Raw genomic sequence first — 25606 nt, 5'->3', positions numbered from 1 at the left:
AAAAATTTAAATGTGAAGAATTTCTTGTTACTAAGAAAAGCAGTACACACACACACATACACACACACAGAGAGAGAGAGAGAGAAAGAGAGAGAGAGAGAGAGAGAGAGAGAGAGAGAGAGAAAGACACTTCAAGCATACTTCAGTCTCTTTCAGTGACTACTCAGAAAAAACTTTACAGTTTTACATTGGTGTTTGGAACCAACATTTCATCCTATTCACACTGTTTAACTTTGGAATTATAAAAAGTTAAAAGCTGTGCTTTGTACCTAGACTAGAAAATATCTTGACTGTGTTTCTTAGAAAGCAAGGTTAATTCAATTTTTTCAAGAATTATACAATAAATATTACTTAAATCAAGGTCTTATTTCTATTCCTTAACTTCAAAAAATCTGATTCTAACTTCAAAAAATCTGAAAGAATATGTGTCCAAAGTGGTCAAAGAGTTTATTTTCTTAAGTATAAAACAAACAAGACACATCTGTGATTCCTAGATAAGGCAAAGGTTTAATGGGAAGAGAAAGCTCTTCCCATTATGGGAACTACTATAACTACTAGTATTTTTTTCCCATAATACACCTGTTAGAACACATGAAATTCTATGCTATTTTTTATTTTCTGCTCTCAATAAATGCATGGATCATTCCCATCCAAGTTCATACTTAATGGATAAGACAAAATTTGGTTAATGCCTCATTTAATACTAACATCAGATTGTCACAAAGGCCAATTAGATTCCTTTGACAGAAATAAATTGGAATTTTCACACATAGTTATGTTCCTTAAAAAGAAAAGGCAAAAGTATTTTAAGGCAAAGAAGTATCCTCCACATTACCTTCTATAAGTACATTAACTCAAAGCTGTCAATCAAAATATTTTTTTCTTGAATAGGGTTAAATGGCAATACATGTCATGAGACTGCCTTGAATTTCTCATGTATTCTATATCTTAAATGTGTAAACTTGATCTAAAACCACACATGACTAAGTTTCTTTAGCAACAAAGAATAAATAAATTCTCTTCTTGAACGGCACTATTCTATTATAGAGTTGAAAAGACCAGCTCCAGTTACAGAAACTGCAACTCTAATATCACTCAGGTCTCCAGTTATACATAAACACCAGGAAAGGAGAAAGAAGGGAATGGGGAAAGAAGGGAAAAAATATGTCAATATTGTTTCTACTGGTCACCAATAACCCAGAGTAGGAGACTGGTGAGGGAGTTTCTGGAGTCATACGGAAGGGTGTTTTACTGTGTCGGGGAGGAATAACCACATGCCACACTAGCCAGGACTAGCTAAATTATAACTTTTAAGGGTAACAATTTGACATGAATCCCCAGAGTTTTGAAGAGGGAAGACATGGCTCCATAAGAACATGATGCTGACAGGTACTTCTGTGGCGAAGAGTCAAAAGCCCCTCCTTTGAAAGTGAGGATGGACCATGGAGACGAAAACACAAACTCATCCAGGTACTGTAAGACTTCAGGTAAACTTTTATTACCACCCCAGGTTATGTTAAGTGCTACAACTTGGGTGTCTTACCAAATCCTGAGGAGCGGATTTTAAAAGATATTTAAAAGGATGTCAACATTATCCTGAATACAGTGGCAACGAGAACAGAAGTGCTCGTGTGTGAAGGTGGTGGGCCACTGGCAGGACGACCTCCCTAAAGTCCCAAGCTCCCAGGGTGCCAGCAGCTGGGGGGAGTCACAGGGCAGGAACCACGCCTGTGACCTGCTCCCTGGGGTCACTCTGGACTGGAGGGATGCATTCTGCCCAGGTCAAGCCGAAGTCATGTCAGCAACACTGGGATTTGCTCTCTGCTCTCAAGGTCTCCTGTTCCAGTTTAATTTTGTCTGCATCGTTTTCTTCATTCGGAAAGCTTTGCTGGTTGTCAAGAATATTCTCCACGAGGAACCGGGCTGCTTCATCTATGTTTATGTTATCCTGTAAGAGAGAAGAAGCAACAGCATCAGATCGTAAGATTAATTGTAATAAGAAAGCATTTCTTGGACGATTCACCAGAGGGGCCATTTTCAATATACCTGCTGCCTTCTCCAGTGGTAGTGTTTGCTCACTAAGTTCATTGCTACTGAGTAAGGTGTTAGGGAACCTTCTTCTTTGTACAAAGGATCACCCTCACTGATGTCCCTGTTGGAAGCTGTTGCCACTGAGTTCCAGTAAGCTAGCCTGATAGCTGAAAATTAATCTTCACCCACTTTCTTAAGGTGTGACTCACATAAATGAAGCACTAAGACTAAAACAAATTCATTCTTTGAACATCTAGTTCAAACATTCAAAATCCACTGTGAAGAAAAATATTGAAGGGCTCAAGCCATACAAATGATGATAAAGACATCAGCTCACTCCTGCCTCTAGTTCCGGTTCATACTTGCAGTTGTCATTTTCAAATGAGCCTGCAGCAGCGTGGGAAGTGTGATTTCTGCACACACCCTAGGAGCCATTATCCATCACGTTTGTGTGACTGATTTATGAGCTGTCATTGAAGATACAATAAATAACACATGGCAAAAACTGCGCTGATTTTGAACAAGTACTTAACTTTTCATCTGTAAATAATTTCAGATTTATAGAAACATCCCAAGAACAGTAAAAATGCCTACAGGTCCTTTATTCAATTTCCTCAAACATTAACATCTTAGATAAACAGAGAACAACTGTCAAAATCAGGGAAATAGATGCCAGCGTTGTGTCCATGTAAATCTATTAACCTTATAAAAATTTCACCAATTTTCTCTATGTCCTATTTCTGACCCAGCTGACCAGCAGTATTTTGTCATCACGCCTCCTGTGTCTAGAACATTCACTCAGTCTCCTTACCTTTTGTGACCTTCACAGAGAATACTGGGCAGAGAATATCCCTCCATTTGAGTGTGCCTGATGTTTCCTTATTCAATTCACCTATGTTCTGGCAGGAAGGAGACATAGGTGGTTGCCTTACAAGCCAAACAAGGGGGCACACTTGCTTCTCGCTGAAGTTTCTATTTTTCCCTTTCTACTTATGTAGATATTCTGTCCTCACCATACTTTTTCCCATTAATATCAGCATCAAGGAATTCTTCCTAAAACAATGATCACTGCGATGTTTAATGGTGACGTTCTATTCCCATAATCCTTCTACATTATCAGTTGGAATGGATGGTGGAGAAAACCTTTCTCTTCTCTCTCATCTGTTTATTCATGTCCTGGATCATTACTTTATTCTATGCATTAAATCCACTGCAATCTTTACTCACTTTATTGCTGGACATGTCTTAGATTTGCGGAGCTCTTTTTAGGACGTCCTGTGTCTTTCTCATACGTCTCCATTACCGTGTGGGTACTACCACCTAGTTCAGGGACATTTTCACTGTCCTTGTCCCAACAGCCCTGGTCAGTCATTTCTCCTGGGAAGTCTGGTTCTTTCAGTTGAAAAACGGTATTTAAAGACCCAACTGTGAGGTTACGCAAGCTCATTGGTTTTGTGGTATCACTGCCTCTCAACCAGGCCTCCCAGCAGACAGACCTAGTAAATATATGTAAACATCTGACACACACATTGATATCTATTCTATGTTTATCCCTGTGTTTATATACATAAGTAAGTGTGCAATGTGTTCATACATACACTTACACACAAGCACAGCAATATGTATGTATATGTACGAAATATTAAGTACATACTGAGCTCTGTGATGCCAATCCAATGGAAGGACTCTAACCCACAAGGTCCATCCCAGCTTTCTCCTTTATTTGCTGTACCTCTCTCAGAGAGTGAGAAATCTGCAAAACCTGTGCTATGTATTCAATTACCTTTCTTTTCCAGCGTCAACACTTTTTTTAACTTCCACTCCCAAGTATTAATTTTAATTACTCACTGATCCCTGGAAGTTTGAATGCCATTGCCTTTCCATCATCTCAATTATAGCACATAATTAAAATATTCTTTAGTTTGCATTTAACAGAAACTGACTAGGAAAAGAAATTTCCACATTGAGTCACCCATTATTAGAAAGCCATTTTTTGCCATAAAAGTGAGAAGACAAAATTCATGAATTCAGAATTATCTTTTGGCTGTGTTCCTCCTGGAATTCAAGCGAAAATCAGATCTGAAGGTAGCTTCTGCCATTGGTATTCCTGGCACAAATAGCACCGATTTAAGTTTCAAGTAAAATTCATAACCTAAATTTTACATTTATAGCTAGTCCCTTAGGACATTCCTGGTTTATTATTAATGACAATCATGGTTTATGATTAAGGCCATTCTGCAAAAGATGTTTCTAGAATATTTGTGGAAAAGCCCAGAATATGCCTGAAACATTGCTCTCAGCCAGTGCTCCCTACTCCCTTCTAAAGGAGAATCATCTATAAATGTAATGGAGCTCATGACAAATAGTCTCGACCACAGCCATGTGATACAATGGATTATAAATCTTACCTAGATTCTGGGTGCAAATTTGGATTTATTACCAGTATGATTAATTCAAATCACCTAAAGAGGAAATTTCATCTGTAAGTCATCTCCATGAAATTTGATGTTCTAATACACATTTACACATACCACTGATCTTTTTCCAACAGACCAAGGAAGTAAGCTCATCACTGTACACACACAGAGCAGACAGAACAAGCCCCACCGTATGATGCCTTCCTTCTGCGATTCTCCCTTCTCCTTTGGCTAAGTACTCACGTAACACCTTTGGCCACCATCTTTCTTCCACCACTACTTTTTAGTTATGAAACTAACTTTAAAGGTGCTAGAATCTATTTATTTCAACAAATAGCCTTTAGTTTAGGAGTAAACTCTGCCTGCGGTAGACACCATTTTTTCCCAATGACTCCATCAGCAGACAATATTTCAGAGGTTTTTTTTTTTTTTTTTGTATAGTCTTTCATAGCTTTGCTTTAATTAATTACTCAGATCAGCAACAATAATCTTCCAATTTTAGGGAAGGTTTTCTGTAAAGCAAAAAAGTAACCTGAGAATAAGTAAGTAGGTGATATAGAGGAACAACGTTTTTTACAAAAATATACACATATAATTACATATTATATAAAATATGTATAGAAGTAAATCACACACACCCCAAATATTTGTGTTAAGATTACACCGAATTTATGGTTTAAAGTGTGCCATTACAGAATTTCTCATTCTATCATTCTTACATAAGTCTGTTATTGGACCCTCTAAATGTGACTCTTATAATTCAAATAAACCACCCCCAACCCCAAAATTTTATGCTTGTGATTTCTACCTTTGTTTTCTTGTACATCTGGACTATTAAGATTTTCAAAAAATAACTTCAGTGTTTTTGTTATTCCTCAAAAAACATTTTGTCCAGCTTCCCAAAACATGAAAGAAAAAAATTATCACTCTACTATTTATGAAGAAGCATGTCACAAAGGTTGATACATTCCTCTTCAAATTCTTCCATACACAGTTCATCTAAAGCTTCTCAAACATCTTCTGAAAACCCCTTCTCTCTGACCTTTTATGCCTTTGGTAGTCTTACATGTGACCTTCAGATTCACCAAGGAAACTGCTCTCTATTTTGTTAAGCTGTCTTTAAGAATCACAAATGCTGGTTCTTGACAATATACTTCATCGCTCATAAACTCCAGTTGCATGAAAAGTACTTCATTTAAAGACTCAAGCTCACAGAAAATGTCATTTGTTCCTTGCGCTACATAATAGCCCATTTTAATTTGAATGTAAAATCTGCCCTTCTACTCACCTCCCCATTAGCCAATTTTGAAAGCATTCCTGCTGCTCACAGAAAAAAACATAACATACCCAGGCTATGTTTCCATTTTAGACTTCAGAAAACCACTGCAAAAATCCATCTACTTACTTTATAGTTACAGCTCAGATCCATGTGCAACTTACCAGCAGCAGAACAGACACAAACCCACAGTGGATCTCACCTTTGCAGAGGTTTCAAACCATCCAGTGAAGCCATGTTCTTTGCAAAACTGTTCCATCTGGGGAGGAGAATGGCCACTGTCCTTCTTCTGGTCACACTTGTTAGCTAAGAGGACAGCAGGAATAGAGTTGCCATTTGGAAGATGGACTTTACTATCCAGATCATTTTTCCATTTCAAAACTGCCTCAAATGTGGAACCTCTTGATATATCAAAGACAACGAAAGCACCAACAGCTTCTTTATAGTAGACACGGGTCATGTTGCCAAAGCGTTCCTGCCCTAGAAAGGAATATGATAAAGAAATTAAAAACTCATAATTCAGACAGAATATGCATCCAGATATAACACTTCTGATCCTAAGAATGATGCAGTTAACACATATCTCCCATGTGGGAGCAACATAAACTGGTGGAATTAAGGATAAACACACAGAAACAGAAACCACAGAGAAGAAGTGGTTGAACTTGTGGTATGAGTACCTAAGTTTCTGTTCTGTGTGTGTGTGTGTGTGTGTGTGTGTGTGTGTGGTACATTCCCCATAAACATCAACATGACACACTTAAAGCTATAGAACCCATCATCCCCTGTCTTCTCTTTCCCCTTGGTCAAAGAGATGAGAGATAATAAAGGAAAAAAAGAAAGTCGGGGGGAGAAGGCAGAAGGGACAAGAATAGCAGAAAAGGAAACTGGCAGGAAGAAGATAAATCTAGTGGGTAAAATGTAGTCAAAAGGATTAGGGCTGGACAAGAAAAAAGGGGCTTGTGTTTCATCTTTCCCCCTATCTTTAGTCTATACTCACTCGTGACTCCATCTGCAAGATTATTCTTCTCTAAGAAGTCTACTATTTTAGAACAAAAGGCAGTACAATTGGTGGTGGCATTAAAAGTACAGACTCAATTGCAGAACTCTTCATAGTTCATAAAATCATTTAACAAGCTAAATACTTTGGGGAAAATGACCTGCAGCTTAGCATATCACAGAGGCCTTTGCAAAACATTCTCTTCCTCTCTGATATACTATTCTGTGACCTATGGAGGATGGACTTTGGTCTTCATCTGACAGACGAAAATCACTGAGTTGCTTGGCAAGGATTATAGGTGTTCTCACTAAGACAGAACTGAAATCCAGGTATTTTGCCTCCTATGTGGCTAGGGAAATATGACGTCAGCCATTCTGAACTACCTTGCAGTTGCCTTAACTTCCAATGCTTATATCACCATATGCTCAGTCTGTCAAATTACAGACTTGAGTGCCAAGAACAATGACTGTCAATCAAAGTAAATCAAGCTCTATAACTCTTTGGCCAAAGATAAAACACAGTGACAGGACACTTTCCTTTTAAAACACATGATGAAAAGCATACTTTATATACATTTTATTGAGAGTAACAACACAAAGTGACTCCCACAATTATGCTCTTTCTCTTCCAAATTCGACTATGTTGCCATACAATTTCTTGATGGAATAGTGGAAAAAGAATACAAGAGTCAAGCTTAAGTGGATCAACTTAATGTTCACTTGCTTTGTGACAACTCCTCACAGGGGCTTATCTGAGGCTGTATTGAGAGTGGAATGTTCCGAATTGTATTATAATAAAATCAAAAGTAAAACCCACTAACATGTTCATATTTCATTGTTAATGTAAATCTGGCTAACCAACTACATATACAACTTATTTGATAATAATGTGGACATTTATGGAAATTTACTATTGTACCATTTTTCATAAAAATATTTAACAGTTACCTAGACATGTTCAATGTCAGTACTGTGCAAAAAGGCAATGTAGGCACATTAAAGTAGGTCTGACTCCTCTCCAACTGGAGTGGAGAGCACATGCTACCAGTCATTTCCATTTTTATGAATTTTAATTACTGTATGTGAAATGATTGGTAACAAGAGAAATTAGCCTCATTAAGATAGTCCGAATTATGAGACAATTACATAAGAAAATATTTCCTTTAATTTAGAAAAGAAGGTAGGGTGTCAAATTAGCAAAAGTATAGAAATCCAGAAGTTATACAAAGCAATTAAGTTTTTGTGAGTTTTGTTTTGTTTATAGAATCATGTGTAAATCCCTAAAAATATTTCTTTCTACCAATTATTGTAAACCATAATCAAATTTGTATTCATAAAAACTTTCAGCTAGGACCTCCCTGGTGGCACAAGGGGTTAAGTCTCAGCACTATGAAGCTACCCATAGCTACTGCAGCATGAATTGGATCCCCAACTCGGGAACTCACCCACATGGCACAGCAGACCTCTTCTATCTCACCCGCTGCTCCACTCAGCGGTGTATTTCAGTCAATCTGCTTGTTCTGTTCCCCACACTGTCTCTGGTGAATCCTCTCAACCCCCCTGTACCTGTTGCCTGTACCCCAGTTCTTGCATGCATAAATATTTAAAAAAAAAAAAACTTTCAGCTAAACATAAAAAAACAGAAATGTATAAGACAAGGAAATTTTGAGGAGAACCCTGTGGCTTAAAATGCCAATTATGTTCCTTAGATTTCAAGGCTAGCATTCAAAACTCCTGACACCATCAACATTGGAGTGTGCTTTCTAACAAACACACTATATGCAATACAGTAAATCAAAATAACATCAATTATACTTCCAAGCAAATGAAAAGACAGACTGGGAGGGAGAAAAAAATATATAAAGCCTGTAACTGATAAAACGCTTGTACACAGAACATATAGAGAGCTCAAAACACAGTATGATGATAAAAAAAATCCAATTAAAACCATAAGCAAAAGACTGGGCAAGATAATTTGCCAAAGAATGCACAGTTTAATAAATAAGCAGACGGGGCCTCCTTGGTGGTGCAAGGGTTTAAGATGCAGCACTATGAAGCTATCTGCAGCCACTGCAGCAAAAGTTTGATCCCCTGCCAGGGAGCTACCCACATGGTGCAGCAGACCTCTCCTGTCTCACCTGCTGCTCCCAGTATATTTCAGTCAAGCCACCTGTTCTGTTCCCCATTCTGTCTCTGGTTAATCCTCTCACCCGCCCCCCATACCTCTAGTCTGTATCTCAGTTCTTGTCTGCATAAATAAATCTTTAAAAAAAAAAGCAAATAAGCAGAAATATACTCAGTCATTAATCATTAGGGAAATGCAAATTTAAACCATGCCAAGTTGTTGCTTTACAGCCACAAGAATGACTAAAATTAAGAAGTATAACTATCTCAAGTGTTGGCGAGGATGTGGAGCAACCAGAACTCTTATACATTGCTAGGGGGAGTAAGAATTTAAATTAGTACAACAACTTTGGCCAACAATTTGGTAGTTCCTTAACAATTTAAACATTTTCCTGTCATACAATCAACATATTCCACTTGTAGGTATTTATTCAAATAGGCACATGTCTACATAAAGTAATATTATGGATGCCCATGGTTGCTTTAGTTTTAATGGCCTAAAATTGGATGTAACCCAAATATCTACCTACACAGTAATGAATAAATTATAGTATGTTCAGACAATGAAATACAACTCCAAATTAGAAAGGAATGACAAAGTTATGGATACATATATGGATAACAATATGGAGAATCCCAAAATAAGCATGCTGAGTAATTTTACCGGCAAAAATTTCTATTTAACAGACGAGAAATGGAATAGGTAATACTACGTATGAGTCCACTTAACATAAAAGTAAAAAAATGGAAACCATAATGGTATAGTAAGAGAAGGTAAATCTGATTGCCTTGGGCAAGGCAGGGAGATGGATTACAAAGGAAGATGAGGTGATGGACACATTTATAATTTCCATTATAATAATGTTTCATGACTATACACATGTCAAAACTTACCAAGTTGTTATTATGTACAGTTTATTGTATATCAATTATACTTTAATATACAAATATAGTAAATTCATTAAAAAATATAATACTGGGTCTCCCCTGGTGGTGCAGTGGTTGAGCGCTGGGCTGTGGGGCTGCCCACAGCCTCTGCAGTGCCGGTTCTTTCCCCAGCCACTGGCGAGGGTCCCACAAAAAAATATATATATATATTATAAAAATACTGACCTCAAAGGGCCTCTGGGAAGGTTAAATGTAAAATGCCTGAATGGAAGGCAGAGTTATAAGGGTTCAGCAAACCAAAGCTCATGGCCAAATCCACCTAAATAAAGTTCTAAGGAACTACAGTCACTCTAAGTGCAAAATGCCAGGTCCTACATAGTAAGCACCGCATAAATGCTAGAAAGTATTAAGTACTCTATAAACACACTGCAAGGTGAAAGCCTAAATGACCTTTTTTTAAATGGTGCCAATTAACCATGGTAAAACCTTAAATTATTAGCTAGTTAAGAACTTTACTTTGTAGTGCTGAAAACAGTTTCAGAGAAAAATAAACTTTAAAACAGTGAAAGGACAATTCCAAGGTGGAGGAGAGGCCACTGTCTATGGGCTCTCACCCATGCACTCAATTACAAGACCACCCAGGTTCAGGGTGCAACAAAAATTAGGTTTATTTAGCAAACAGGAGATTAGGAAAAAGAAAAGCATTTCTAGTATCACAAGTGGTGGACTGTCTCAACCCAGATAGTGTCTACAGGGTTCGGTAATCCCAAACAAAGGAAGCTCATGCAAGATGGCACCATCCCATCAAGAACCTAGAACTGGTGGCACACCAGCAAGCAGTGGGATAGGATTCAACTAATGGTGGCAGCTGGAGGTGCTTATAGGTGGGATGGCTGAGAGGACATCACAGCAGCCAACAGCAATGGTCCTAAGGCTGGACAGCAATGAACACTGGACTGGACAGCAGTGGAGGCAACAGCACCAGGAGATGATGTGGATGATCAGAAGCAGTGAACAACTCTCAAAGGTGACCAACACAGAGTGTGAGTCACCAGTGTTGGACAGCACTGGTCAGTAACCACCAGGAAGTGGAGACAGCATCAGACACACCACTGTTAACAGCTCTTTGTGAGCTACTGGTCTGAGCCAATAGCCAATAGCCCGAGGCCAACAGTGATCCTTGCAGGTGGTGTCAGAGGCAGGGCCATTCCAGACACATACCATTCAGACTCTGGATTTTTCATTTTTGCCAGCTTGAGACAACAGCAGGTTTTTTGTGGTATTTAGGTCACTAACCTGTGGTACATAGGCCTAACCCTGCTTTATTCAATGGTTTATACCCTCTGTGACTTTAATCAATTAAAAAACAATAGCTGCCTTTAATCAATTTAAAATGAAGAATGAAATAAAGATAACTTCTTGATTTGTGGCCAAAGTCAGGGAAGATTTAGAAGTCAAAGGTACTGGTTTTTCCTTTCTTAAACAATTTATTCAACAAGGGCAAGGAAGATATTGTTTTTGTTCTATAAATGCTCTTGCCACCATAAACCACCCTCAATGTGGTCCCCGAGATAGCCACATATATATATATATATGGAGGTGATGTGAAACAGTGAAAGGAACTGAATATTTTTTTTTAAGATTTATTTTATTTTATTTATACAAGCACTGGGTACAGTCAGAAGCATGGGAGCAGGTAGAAGGACCAAAGTACACTGCTGAGGGGAGCAGCGGGCGGCAGGAGAGGTCTGCGCGCCATGTGGGACCCTCGCCCGGCAGCCGGGGATCGAACTGGCGCTGCAGAGGCTGCGGGCAGCTTCACAACCCAGCGCTCAACCGCTGCGCCACCGGGGAGGCCCCAGGAACTGAAGTCTTAGAAGGTAAGTGTGAGGGATTATGGGCAGCAGATTTGTCCCACTGGTGGAGAATTGGAGAGGATGGGTCTGCTGGAAGGGTGCAGCAAAGAAAATGACAGGACAGGTGCAGCAGACCTCTCCTGTCTCGCCCGCTGCTCCCCTAAGCAATGTTTTCAGTCATATGCCTGTTTTGCTCCCCATTCTGTCTCTGGTGAATACTCTTACCCTCCCGCGCCTCTGGCCTGTACCCTAGTTCTTGTGTGAATAAATCTTAAAAAAAGAAATCACAGGACAACACTTCTCAACGCCAGCATAAATCAAATCACCCATCGTGCTTGATAAATTAAAATTTTTCAGGTCCTACCTCTAGGAATTCTGACTTGGTAAGTATGGAGGATTGCTAGATGCCTACTCCAGTATCCCTCTGCGTGATTATATACTAGGAGGTGGTATGTCTACTCAAAATAAGAGTTCTGAATTTCCCATTTAGCTTCATTTCAAGAGGCAATCAAAAATCATGTCAGAAAGTGCATGTCAGAAAATATGTGGATAGGAATGAAAAGCATGGGAAAGTAGGGTATGGATGGTCATCCATCAGAGAAACTAGCAGATTATTAAACTAAAACCCCTGATACTCGTTTATTTTTGCGTGTGGTTCTTTCTCAAAAGAAGAGGGAGAGGGAATTGCATGTTCTTAGGTCCCTTGATTGTAAAAAGTGCAACAAATTCTGTTGAAAATGTAACTGAGGAGAATTCTAAAGCACCGTTTTTCTTGAGCTCTTAACCCAACCGTCACACATTTACGTCTGCTACATATGCATATATATCTCTGCACGTTTCTATGTATGCACTTTTGTCATCATCCTAGAGATACCTCTACAACGATAGTACAATTAAAACTTGTCAACAAAGCCCACTCTCTCTCCTTAGGTGTTGATTAAGTGTGAAATCCTCACTATTTTAAGGATATGCTATTCCTGGGTTATAAATCTAAGGCCTTCAAATTTTCTTCTTAAGAAGAATATATTTTCTCATCTCTTAATCTATTTTAGTAAGTGCCCAGGAAAATCTATTAACCATGCTCTTTATTTTCTATATGTTATAAGGCGTTGAACCAGGAGGACTGCCCCAACCAGGGTTAGCAGCTCCTAGAGATAGAAACAACTTGCTGATGGCAGGTCTCTCAAGCACAAACCTCTGCATCTTGAGTCCACATCCTCTACCTGCCTCTGTTTATCAGGGTCCTGCAGTCCAGGACACTATTCTCCTGACCTAAATCACCCCCTGGGCAGCAAAGAACCAGCTCTACAGGTCAGAGTCCACCACAATCTTTCAGTGTCCAATCCTAGCTTGCTGGGCATGCCCATCCTGCCTTACCTGTTTCTTCCTGCAAACCCCCAACTAAAGGCAGATGCTTTCCCTTCCCTCCCTCTGCCCTCCCCCTCCTGAGTTTCCCAGGTGGGCCTACATGGTGTGGCATGCTCCCTCCTCCTGGGAACAGTGAATTACAAACTATATTTTCAATGGCAACCATCTCCTAATAAATTGGCTTCATCATACCTGAGTAAAAGCAGTATCCTCAGTACATTTTAAGAGAGAATAAAAAATCACTGAAATTTCCATCTCAAAAGCCTAAGGAAATTATAAGGTCAAGATGACATATACAGGAAAGGGTACACTTTGTCCTAAAAGGTATCTGATAATAACAGTGAATCTCTGGCATAATGTATGACTTACAGGTTAATCAGCAATATCACAGAGCAGACCAGGTAAACATCTATATTGATTACTGTTCTTCCCCAAGGTGTGTTCTACAACTAAATACTAATCAAAGAGCTTTATTATCATCAGGAAAGTCCAGTTTGAATATTCTTTCAAAATGTACCAAAACAGGATGAAGCTCATCAAAAAGTATCTATGGTAAAAACGCTGTGCTTCATAATTAAAATATAACTGGAAATTATGGATTGAGGATATAGAAGGTAATTATTACAGTGGGTATAAAATAAGAGTCATATGCTTTAAAACAGCCATGAGCAACACTTTTGAAAATTTCATCAAGTTATGTAATTGTTTTGAAACAAGTAAACCAAAAATCTGCTATTCTATCCAAAGCTTACTGTTTTTCATATCTCAGCATCAGGACACTGCATATACAGTGTATTGTTTATCTGTGGTTTCTTGGAGTAGATACTAGAGCAATTTACACTTAGACTGTGGGATCTCTGAAAGCCTGAACTTCCTTTCAAATAGTAGCATGATTAGGCAGCTGGTAGGAACAAAGTCGAGTTTTAGTAACAATATTTCCTACCAGCCCTCCAAAGTGTTCACCTCCAACCTAAGCATCTTTCAGCTGATGTGGGAGAAGTGAGGCAACTAAGAATGGTGAATCCAAAAAGGAAAGAAGGAACATATCATTGTCAGGGGAGTTCCCACGCACAGTACACAATCATGCTATTTTTGCTGGTCATCCTATCCGGGCCATTTCGAATACACAGGCCAGACTGGAACACCCAAAATGTCTAGGATGCACTAGCTAAGAAAGATTTAAAGATGTAAAGTAGAAGAGTGGGTTTTGCTTGTAACTCAGCACAACTGAGCTAGAATAAGACTAAGTATAGTGAAAATGTACACAACTCAGGTAGTAAAGATTTCAAAAATTCTTTTAATGAGTTATTAAACAAGGCTACCAATAAGTGCTAGGAAAGTTATTACAGTATTCAGTGCTTAAAACAGAGATTATAGGACCTCCCTGATGGTACAAGGGATTAAGTCTCAGCACTGTGAAGCTATCGGCAACCACTCCCCAGGAATTCGATCCCTGGCCAGGAAGCTAACCAATAGGGCACAGCAGACCTCTCCTGTCTCGCCCGCTGCTCCCCTCAGCAGTGTATTTCAGTCAATCCTCCTGTTCTGTTCCCTACTCTTCTGGTGAATCCTCTCACCCTCCCACACCTCTGGCCTACACCCCAGCTCTTGTATGCATAAATAAATAAATCTTCTAAAAAAATAAAACAGACTACAAATAACTCCCCAGAATAATTCCTCAAAGTACTGCTTCTTCATATTAAGAGGTAACTTGAATATTATTAATCTATGACTGACAGATACCTTGGTCAAGGGTTATATTCCAGATTTTTGCTCATGAGGATTTTTAGGAGAGTGATGACAGAAGACAAGAAGAGAACAGGTATGGAAATAGGCAATGTGTTAGATGCAGCAAGGAAATCGGCATCAGCATTCTAATGTAGGATGGCACTCAATGAAACAGAAAGTGAATCTACATATAGTTTGCAGAATTTTTAATGTCTCCCGAAATGTATTTTATGCTTAGATAAATAATATTTATATGAACTTCAAGGAAGATTGTTCTGATTTGGCTCTTTGGGCCAACAGGGTGTCACTCATCCAGATTTTTATAACAAAAATTGGATACTAAAAAGTGAAGGGTGGCAAAGTATGCTACCCCCCCCAAATGCCACTATGGCATAAGGACTAATTTGAATCAAAGGCACTGGGAAAACAGCAGAAGCAAGAAAGGTGCTCTGGTCCCCCCTTTTCTTCCCCAAACCAGGGGAAGAAAACTTTCCCATGTGAAAGTTGCCCTCCCAGTACCAGCATTCTGACCATGCAGGATGAAGAGCTCATGTTGAGAAAATTCTATACAAAGGAACCTTGTGAAAATAACTCTTCCCTTACCTTGACTTCCCCATATTTTTCAGTTACTATTCCATAATTGCCCCTCTTCATCCAACCTTTTTTTTTTTAAGATTTATTTATGCATACAAGAACTGGGGTACAGGCTAGAGGTGTATGTGTGTGGGGGCGGGGTGAGAGGATTCACCAGAGACAGAGTGGGGAACAGAACAGGCTGATTGACTGAAATACACTGCTGAGGGGAGTAGCGGGCGAGTTAGGAGAGGTCTGCTACACCATGTGGGTAGCTCCCTGGCCAGGGATCGAACTCGTGCTGTAGTGGCTGTGGATAGCTTTATAGGTTGCGTCTTAACCCCTGTGCCACCAGGGAGGCCCCATCCAACCTTTTTTAAAAGCATTTAGTTTTTGCCACTTTTTGGGGTCTTTGTTCCTTATGAGGGCTCCTGTGTCACCTAATCCTTTCATATATTTGTAAGCTTTGCTCCTGTTAATGTCTTTTTTTTTTTTTAAGATATATTTATACAAGCACTGGGGTACAGGCCAGAGGCACAGATGGGTGAGAGAGGGGAGTAGCAGGTGAGACAGAAGGGGTCTGTTTCGCCAGGGGGGAATCTCCCTGGTCAGCTGGAAATCGAACCAGCGCCACAGAGGCTGCGAACAGCTTCACAGCGTAGCGCTAAACCTGCTGTGCCACCAGGGAGGCCCTCCTGTTAATTTGTCTTACAATCATTTAATTCTTAGAACCAGCTAAAACCTCTTAAGAAGACTGAGGTAAAATTTTGACTTCCCTATAAAAGCAAATCATTTCCATGAATACATGAGACTAAGTTACATTAGATCTAAGTGGACACACTTTTTTCTTTTTAATACGTAGCCTAAAGTAGCCATCAACTTCTTGGGAAAATTCTATAATTGCTAAAAAGCTTATAATAATCTGTAAGCCAAACACAACATCAACTATAAGGATGTTGTAACTGTAACTGTAACTCTTTTGCTTCACCTTAATTTACTATGCATTTATCAAATTCTCTTTGAATCTTAAAGACTTCCATATTTTAGTGTATTTCAGTTATGTTTTGAGCAGCAGTCTGAGAGCAGGCTTGAATTAAGAGGCAGCAATTGTACCTAACTGTATCTGCATCTTCAACCTACATTCATTTCATGCAGTAAGAAGGGATTGCAAGGCCTATAAGGAAGAGTCACATGGTTCTTAATTTAAATTTTAAGTTTAGCTAAACTGTTTGACTATACAGAAAAAAAAAATTGGAAAATTCTTGCCTGTCACACAGGCCAGTTTTCAAATAGAGACTGGAGGCAATTTTATAACTTTCCAATCCCCAAAGCAGCAACAACAAAAACGATCACCACACCTTAAGTTAGTCCTATATCAAGTGGCCAGCTCGACCTACTGTTTTACCATCAAGGAATATTTCTAACCTTTACAAATTAAATACCATTTTACTTTGTTACTATGTAAGGTAAATATGTTTAGTCATGGGGGAATTTTTTGCGGTGGAGCTTTCGATTTGCCTTCATTACATCATTACTTAATTCAAATGGTATGCAGTAGGATTCACTAGTAGCTCAAATATTCAAACTAACCACAGTTAATGATGTACATCCCTAAGCCTTAAATTAAAACTAAAGTTCTTTTTCTGTCTCAACTTCCTTATACATTAGGATGCCATCTCCTAAAACTTTAATTTTAGCCTAATAATTTCCAATTACCGCATAAGATTACCTCTAACCTTGTTCACTGCTGGTGTGCATGTGCTGAATGGTATGTAATCTCCAGGAATTTCTTTAGGAGATCTTAAAGTTCTGTTTTCCTGCTTGGCAACACCCAAGCTTGGAATTTAGAGAAAAGTGCCCAAAAGGCACCTCGGCACACTGGAGCCTGCTAAAAAGCCAACATGTCTCTTCCTGGCTGCACAGATCTGTTCAAGAAGTGGAAAAGATTATACCCAGGACAACTCTCACCCATGCTTTTGGGTGTGCAAATACAAGTGTTTTCCCTTGAAACTCAAAAACACAGCTGTATCAGAAAAATCTAATTAAACTTACTCATTGACCTATGGGCAGTGGGACCCACTCAGAACTTAATCCCTAGATACCACATTATTGTACATGGAGGCAAAGTTGAGAAACCTCTTAGGTTTTATAAAATCATCTTTATAAAATCATCTAAGGGTTTATAAAATCATCTTGTCCTGGAAATCCACAGCTGCATTTCAGGTTCCTGGGGAATGACCATCACATGTTAAGGCAACCTTTAGAATCCATGGCTTGTCAGGAGGCAATACTGCTGTTCTTAAGTGCTGTGTGAAACAGCAGGAAGTTTTGAAAGAAGCCTCTGACTTCAAAAGATAACTTTTCAAACGAACTTTTGGTATTCTATAACCTGAAGAAATAAAAAGCTGAGCCCAAGGCTGATTACCCTACCCATTTTCTGAAGGAAGAACATGAGCAAATCCTTTCTCAATCTAAGGTACAGAAGTCTTAAATAAATGAGTACAGAGGTTATAATTCTTCAGCACTTTCTCACATGTAATAAGCTGTTACTGAAAAGAGAATTGCCTAGCAGACTGGCCTGTGTCTACCCAGCCCCACCCGCTGCACACTCTGCTGCCAGGATGGTGGTGGGCCATTCCCCCCCACAGGCTCTAGCCCATGCTTCTGTCGGATGAAGGATGGTCTCTCCAGCCCTGACCACGTGCCTAATCAAATGCTCCACTGCAGAGGACTTTCTGACACCAACATAACCAAGCAGGGTAACTTTTAGTACCACTTCATATTTCAACTTTCCAGTCACCATCTTTGCCTCATAAGGCATCTGCAGCCCTCCCCTGGCTACCACAGCAACCAGTGTTCGAGTCCCTATAAATTAGAGCAAGGAGAAGAGGGATTCCCTGAAAGAGGGATATTATGCTCCAGAATGACCAAAAAAAAAAAAAAAAAAAAAAAAAATCCCAGGGAAACAATACATTTGGGGCGTGGGGTGTAGATGCAAGTGTAGGATTAGGTGTTTACATGGGGAGGGATCAAGGAGTTTAAGAGAGAAACTCTCCCCAATCTTCACCCGGGCGACCTGCTCTGGCGATGTACAAGGTGCTGGAAGAACAGAGATTCACCCCAAAGTAGTGGGTGCTAAAAAGCAATCTGCAGGAAGAGTGGTTTCTAGCGGTTTCTAGTGGTTTCTAGCCTAGGCTGAGCCACTAACTAGGAGAGTAACTCGGGGTGAGTCACCCCACGGCGCTGAGCTTCAGTCCTCATCCCTGAGATGTTAAAGCTGAGCAGCGGCGGCGGGGCGCCCCCTCCCCCTGGCCCTCCCGTGGGTCACCCGCTCATCAACACTCAGCTAAAACTTCTGGAAAAGTCCTCCAGGCCTTCGCACTTGGCACCCGAGGCGCCAGAGCGCCTCCTTTCCATCCCTCAGAAACCAGCGCGCTCCCCCGGAGTCGCAGAGGCATCCCCGGGGTGATTTTTGGACGCGTTTCTCGCTCGCGTCCCGCCTGAAGTTCCTCAGTTCTGACGAGGTGGCGCCCCCGGGCGTCTCCCCAGGGCCTCGGTCTCCCCCAAGCCTGCCCAGGCCGGCGACTCGGGCCGAGGACAGGCCAAGGGACCAGGAGCCCGAGGTTCCGAGTGGGCCCGGCTCCCCAGGGCGGGGAAGCCCCCGCGGAGGCCCCCCGCGCCCCCCGCCGCTCACCCGCGATGTCCCACAGCTGCAGGCGCACCAGCGTCCGGCGGTCCCAGTGCAGGACCTTGAGCGCGAAGTCCACCCCGATGGTGGCGCGGTAGTGCTGGGAGAAGAGCTGGTGCACGTAGCGCTTGATGATGCTGGTCTTGCCCACGCCCAGCTCGCCGATGACCAGCACCTTGAAGAGGTGCTCGCGGCTCTCGGGGGCGGCGGCGGCGGCGTCCGCCCCCCGGCCCGGGTCCCCCGCTCCCCCGCCCGCCATCAGCGCGCGGCGGCCCCGCTGCTACCCGCCGGCGCCGTCGGCCGCGCTCCGGCGCGCGCGCCTCGACGTCCCCGCGCGCGCCCCGACGTCCCCCGCGCGCCCCGACGTCCCCGCGCGCGCCCCGACGTCCCCGCGCGCGCCCCGACGTCCCCGCGCGCGCCCGCGCCGCCTGACGGTCACAGGACCCGGAACCCGCGCCGCGGCCCGCTCCGGGCGGGGAAAGGCCGGCGGCTCCCGCGGCCCCGGCGCCCCCTGGCGGCCCCTCGCGGCCCAGGGCCCCGGAGCCCGCGCGGGCTGCGCCCTGGGCGTCCCGGCTGAGCGCGGACGGGACTCCCAGTCTCTGGCTCTGCCCCGACGGGCGCCACGGCCCCAGTGCCCCCTCGGTCCCCTGGGCCGCCCCCCTCAGGCGCCCGCCGCGGAAGGGGGTGGCGGGGCGGGCGGCGTGTCCTCCGCTTGGGAGCGGGTGAAACTCCCCCGGAGCCGCGTCCTCTCCTGCTCCTTGAGGAGGCTCAGGCCCCCGCCCACCCTGCTGGCCTGGCTCTGACGGTCATCAAGGAAAGCTCCTTGTGGCGCAAGGGGTTGAGCACCGCACTGTGAAGCTAGCCGCAGCCTCAGCAGCACGAGTTCCATCCCCAGCCAGGCAGGGAGCTACCCACATGGCGCAGCAGACCTCTCCTGTCTCGCCCGCTGCTCCCCTCAGCAGTGTGTTTCATCAGTCTGCCTGTTCTGCTCCCCGCTCTGTCTCTGGTCTCTGGTGAATCTTCTCTCTCTCTCTCTCTCTCTCTCTCTCTCTCTCTCTCTCTCTCTCTCTCTCCCTCGCTCTCTCTCGCTCTCTCTCACCCCCCCCCACATTTCTGGCCTTTACCCCAGTTCTTGTATGCATAAGTAAATAAGGGGAGGGATTGGGGTCAGAATGGGGGGGGGCTGCAATTGTATGGGGAATATAAAAATAAAATTATTTAAAAAAAAAACGTTTTTCAGAGGTGGCGGTGTTTTAAAATGTAGAAGTCAATGTGGGAGTAACACTTTTACTGGAGTAGCTTTTGAAGAACAGTGGATTAGTCTCTAAAGACACTTTATGGCCAATCAGCATATGACTTTTGTGCTCATCCAACTAGAGAATCTTTATACTGGGTCTCCAGATTGGGCAAAAAACAAAAAACGAATGTAGGAGCAAGATGGGTACGGTGCAGGTTTTCTGATCCAGCAGACAGGGTGAAGGAGGAGTCAGAGTCCTCAGTGGCTTTTGCAGGCTTTTATTTAGATTACCAGGCATATGGCAGGCAAAATCCTCACTCTATCTGGGCTCTCTCTGGGGTTCTCTCTGCTTCTCTTCTTCCCTCGGCTTCCGTTTGTTCTTGACCTCTGCTGGTGTCCCTGTGACGCCGCCCTTAAAAACTCAGTCTCTCAGCCCAGGTGTACCCACTCCAGGTGCCCGCCATCAGGCATGCATTCAGGACCACAGGGTTCCCTCATCTGTCCTAATGGCGGGAGGGCAGAAAAGCCTAATTCTTTTACCTTACCCTACAAGGAAATTCTCCAGTTCTTGCCATAGGTGCAGCTATGCCCTTGTTGTGCCCTTGTTTTGATCAGTGTCTTCTTCACCCACCCCCTGCTTCAGTAACATTAGAAGTAGAAGGATGGCGCTAAATATCATATGTGCTAAGTGATTTAAAATTGAGGGACAAGCACAAGTTCACAGGTGTCCTGGTGGTGGTAATTTTATGGGGACAACACCCTAGAGGGGAATAGGATATTGTATAAAAACGAACATCGATGTATAAAATATGTAAATAAAAGTTTAAAAAAGAAAGATTTTACTGCTTGGGATAAATAAATTATAGCAATTTTTTTATTCAAAAGGAGATGTTCACAGAGAAAGACAGGATAAGAACCTGGGGCCAATGATTCTCCAATTTAAGATTATGGGTTGGCTAAAGGAGATTACTGGGCCCGCCCCCAAGGTTGGGGATTCTGATTCAGAAGATCTGGAATGGAGCCAGATAATTTGCCTTTGATCAAGTTCCCAGGTAATGCTGATGCTGCAGGTTGAGGCGCTCAGTGGTTTGAATCAGTGCTTGCTTCTCAAACTTAAAAGTTCATTTGAATGATCTAAGATCTTGTAAAAGATCTGCTCAGATATATCTCAAATGGGGACCGAGAATAAGAATTTCAAATAATTCCCCAGGTGAGGTGAATGGGGTGGCACACTTGGGTTACCGAGGTTTCAGATTAGAATTCAGTAGTTTCCACATCCCTGACTTGCCTCGTGTGATGGTCTGAATATGTCTTTCAGAAGTCATAGGTTGAAGTCTCACCACCCCCTACTCTAGGGTATTAGGAGGTGGTGTAGGGTAAGGGGAAAAATGTCAGGCTTTTCTGCCCTCCCGCCATCAGGATAGATGATGGATCCTTGTCCTGAATGCATGCCTGATGGCGGACACCTGGAGTAGGGTGTGGGCATAGGTAGATGGGATTCACCTGGGCTAAGACTGGGCTTTTAAGGGCGGCGTCACAGGGATGCCAGAAGAAGCAGAGAAAGAAGCTGAAAGAGAAGCCAAGAGCAGCAGAAGCCGAGAGAAAGCCGGAGAGCCCAGAGTGAAAATCTGCTGGGGCTGGGAGGCCTGCCAGCCTCTCAGTCCCCCAGCGCCCCTGACAGCTGTGTACTGGGTAAATCCCAGTAAAGACCTGCAAAAAGCCACTGAGGACTCTGACTCCTCCTTTACCCAGTATGCTGGAGCTTAGAAAACCTGCCCTATGTCCAGTCCTGCCTTGACAGGTGGGCCCTCCAGAGCTGATTTGGTGAGAGTGGCACTCTGGAGAATGGGCTTAGTGCCCTTATAGGAGACTTTAGAGAGCACCATGCCCTCTGCGTGAGGACACAGCAAGAAGACACACACCCATGGGGCAGGAAGTGGGCCCGACCAGACACCAAATCTGTCTGTGCTTTGAGCTTGGAATTCTTAGACCCAGAAATGGAGAACTTAAGTGTTTGTTGATTAAGCCACTTATTGGAGCCCAATTTTTGAGAGTCATTTTCAACATATCTCCTTTAATTTTATTTTAAATTGTATTTGTATTTGTGTAGAAGAACTGGGGTGGGGCCAGAGGTGTGAGAAGATTCACCAGAGACAGAGTGGGGAGCAGAACAGGCAGATCGACTGAAATACACTGCTCAAGAAGAGCAGTGGGCGAGACAAGAGAGGTCTCCTGCACCATGTGGGTTAGCTCCCTGGCCAGCGATCGAGCTCAGGCTGTACCAGTGGTAGCGCTGAGATTTAACCCCTAGGCACCAGGGAGGCCCTCCCCATTAATTTATTTTAATGAAGTTTTCACTTTAGCATTAATATTATACTTACCAACAAAAGAAGTGTTAGATTTCTAGGAGTTTGAAAAAAAGTTCAGGAGTCCCTGTGTACCCCATACCAAGTTTCCCTTGCTAATATCTTCAGTTAGTATGGTACATTTGTCACTATGAACCAACCAAGATGGAGGCAATAACTAAAGTCCATTCAGATGTCCTTATTTGACCTTGAATCCTTTTCCTGCTCTGGGATCCTGTCTAGAATAATTACATTTAGGGCACATGTTCTTTAAGCCCCATTCAGCTGTGACAGTTTCTCTGTCTTCCTGTGTTTCTTATGACTTTACCCAGTTTGAGGATTGGTGGCTGGCTCCTTTGTAGAATGCCCCTCACTTGTGATTGTCTGCTGGGCATCTGATGATTAAATTAGAGTTGTAGGGTTTGGGGAGGAAGACCACAGAGGTCAACTGGCACTCTCAAAATCACATCAGCCTATGTCCTGTCAACCTCACTCAGCTGTGTTGATGTTAATCTTGATCAGCTGACCAAAGTAATGTTTGGTCAGATTTCTCCACTGCTGGTTACTTGGTTACTCGTTAACCCCCATCCAGTGAATCCCATATTGTTCTCTCTGAGATGAAGTCACTGTGAACAGCCAACACTTACTGAGTGGGGAGCTGTATGCCACCTTGAGGGAAGAAGACACTATGTGGGTTATTGGAAACTCTTCTGTATGGTAGATTTGTCTAGTCTCTCTTATTTATTTATCTATTCAATCATTATTTGTATCAGTTTATTTGGAATTGATATTAGGGTAATTCTGGACTTAGAGAATAAGGTAGGAAGTATCCCCTCTACTTCTGAAATTTGCTGTAAGAGATGATGGATCTTATTATTATTTCTTCCTAAACATTTTGTATAATTTATCAGTAAAAGTACATGAGTTTGGGCCTTTGTTTTTTGGAAGGGTTTTTTTTTTTTTTAAATGTAGACAACTTTTTTTCTTTTTTAACCTATCAATTTATTGAGGTATAATTTACAAAAATTAAAATGCATTCATTTTTAAGTCTATAGTTTAACAAATCTTGACAAATGTATATATACACTTGGGTGGCCATCATTATTCCACTTCTTTAGTAGATTTGTGGGTTATCTATCTTTGTGCGAATTTTGGTAGTTTGTGTCTTTTAAGAAACTGGCCTATTCCATCAATGGTATCAAATGTGTGGACATAGAGTTGTTCTTAGTATTCCTTTATTATCTTTTTCATGAACTCTGTTGTAATGACTACTCTTTCACATAAGTGATGTCATACAATATTTTTCTTTCTTTGTCTCTTAGTTCACTTAGCATGATGCCCATGAGATACCTTTACGTTTTTGCAAACAGCAGGATTTCCCTCTCATGACTGAATATATACATCACATATTTAGTCCATTCATTTATTGATAAGCACTTAGGTTGTTTACATATTTAGGCTGTTGCTTCCACATTTTGGCTATTAGAAATAACAGTGTAATAACTATGGGAGTGCAGAAAATCTCTGTGACATCTTGTTTTCATTTCCTTTGAAAACATACCCAGAATGGGATTGCTGGCTCATACAGTGGTTCTATTTTCAACAGCCCTGTTATAGAACATATCAGAAGAGGATATGTTTATGATTTTAGGATGATAGGAATTTTTAAGCAGTCACATTTTCTAGTTTTAAAGAAAATATGCCTAGTTGGACAACATAAAATAATTTCACTTAAAAAGGTCACTAAGAGAGTAAAAAGTAAGAGTAGGGAAATATATTTCCTACACATGTGAAATCAAAGAGCTCAAATCTGAAATATATAAATACCATATAAATCTCAGTTGGAAATCACAAATGAAAAATATGTAAGAGTGGGAGGAAAAGACTTGGAAAAATACTACACAAGAGGATGCAGATAACCAGCAAACATGCAAACATGATCAGCCTCATTAGTTACTAGGGAAACTAATTTAAACCACAAATTAATATCTTCTCATATCTTCTAGACTGGATAAAATTAAAAGGCAATAATAATACCAATTGTTGACAAAGATGTGTAACGATTAGAGCTTATATACACAATAGGTGGGAAAGTGGATTTTTTTTTAAGATTTATTTATTTATGCATACAAGAACTGGGGTACAGGAAACAGGTGCAAGGAGGTGAGAGGATTCACCAGAGTCAGAGAAGGGAGCAGAACAGGCAGCTGTACTGAAATACACCACTGGGGGAGGAGCAGGCGAGACAGGAGATGTCTCCTGTGCCATGTGGGTCACCTCCCTGGCCTGGGATCGAACTTGTACTGTAGAGGCTGTGGATAGTTTCACAATGCTATGCTTAACCCCTTGCACCACCAGGAAGGCCCAGGAAAGTGAATTTGTACTACTACTTGGAGAAATGTTATTATCCACTAAAGATGAAGAAAATAATTCCACATGCGTATACTTATATGCACCGAAAATCATGCATTAAAAATTTTATAGCAGCATTGCATGTTGATAATAAATTGTAGATACATTATGTGTAGTCAATTATAGTTCCAGTGTACAACATGGAGTAACCTCACAAACACATGAAGAAAAAGAAACCAGGATCTCCCCTGGTGGCGCAGTGGTTGAGCGCTGGGATGCAAAGCTGCCCGCAGCCTCTGCAGCGCCGGTTCGTTCCCAGGCTGCTGGCGGGGGTCCCACAGGGAGCAACAGACCTCTCCTGCTGCGCCCGCTGCTCCCCTCAGCAGTATATTTCATCAGTCTGCCTGTTCTGTTCCCTGCTCTGGCTCTGGTGAATTCTCTCACCCTCCCGTGCTTCTGACTGTACCCAGTGCTTGTATAAATTAAAAAAAATAAATAAATAAACCACACCCAACATAATTGATATCATTTGATTCCACTTACATAAAATGGCAAGATTAACCTATAATATTAGCATTCGGTCTAGTGTTTATCATGAAGGTATTTAGGAGGGAATACGATTGTATATTCTAGTGTCCTGGCAATGTTAGATAAGTGTAACTAGAATCTAGAACCTAGATGATGGTTCAATTGGAGATGTTATTTTGCAATGACTCATCAAATT

At 41.9% G+C, this 25606-nt stretch overlaps 1 protein-coding gene across 1 annotated transcript; it reads right to left on the bottom strand.

Moving 5' to 3' along the window:
* Positions 1 to 1448: 1448 nt before the first annotated feature.
* On the bottom strand, positions 1449 to 19216 carry RAB32 (RAB32, member RAS oncogene family). Its single transcript, XM_037520536.2, has 3 exons — positions 18955 to 19216; positions 5927 to 6204; positions 1449 to 1948 (listed from the first exon to the last, which is right to left on the bottom strand). Exons 1-3 carry the CDS (start codon positions 19205 to 19207, stop codon positions 1799 to 1801), a joined length of 681 nt encoding a protein of 226 aa, XP_037376433.1. The 5' UTR covers positions 19208 to 19216; the 3' UTR covers positions 1449 to 1798.
* Positions 19217 to 25606: the final 6390 nt, after the last annotated feature.

The sequence above is a fragment of the Talpa occidentalis genome, unplaced genomic scaffold (assembly GCF_014898055.3).
Source record: "Talpa occidentalis isolate TD23 unplaced genomic scaffold, MPIMG_talOcc4v2.1 talOcc4.2, whole genome shotgun sequence".
NCBI classification, from domain to species: Eukaryota; Metazoa; Chordata; class Mammalia; order Eulipotyphla; family Talpidae; genus Talpa; species Talpa occidentalis.
Note: the sequence above shows the minus strand (reverse complement) of the source record. Positions and strands in the feature narration are given on the sequence as shown.

Excerpts from the sequence above, each read along its gene's own strand:
- RAB32 (XM_037520536.2), bottom strand. The coding sequence starts at position 19,207 with ATGGCGGGCGGGGGAGCGGGGGACCCGGGCCGGGGGGCGGACGCCGCC. Across the intron at positions 6,205-18,954 it reads GCAGCTGTGGGACATCGCGG|GGCAGGAACGCTTTGGCAAC; the intron begins GTGAGCGGCGGG and ends ATTCCTTTCTAG. Across the intron at positions 1,949-5,926 it reads GGTTTGAAACCTCTGCAAAG|GATAACATAAACATAGATGA; the intron begins GTGAGATCCACT and ends TCTCTCTTACAG.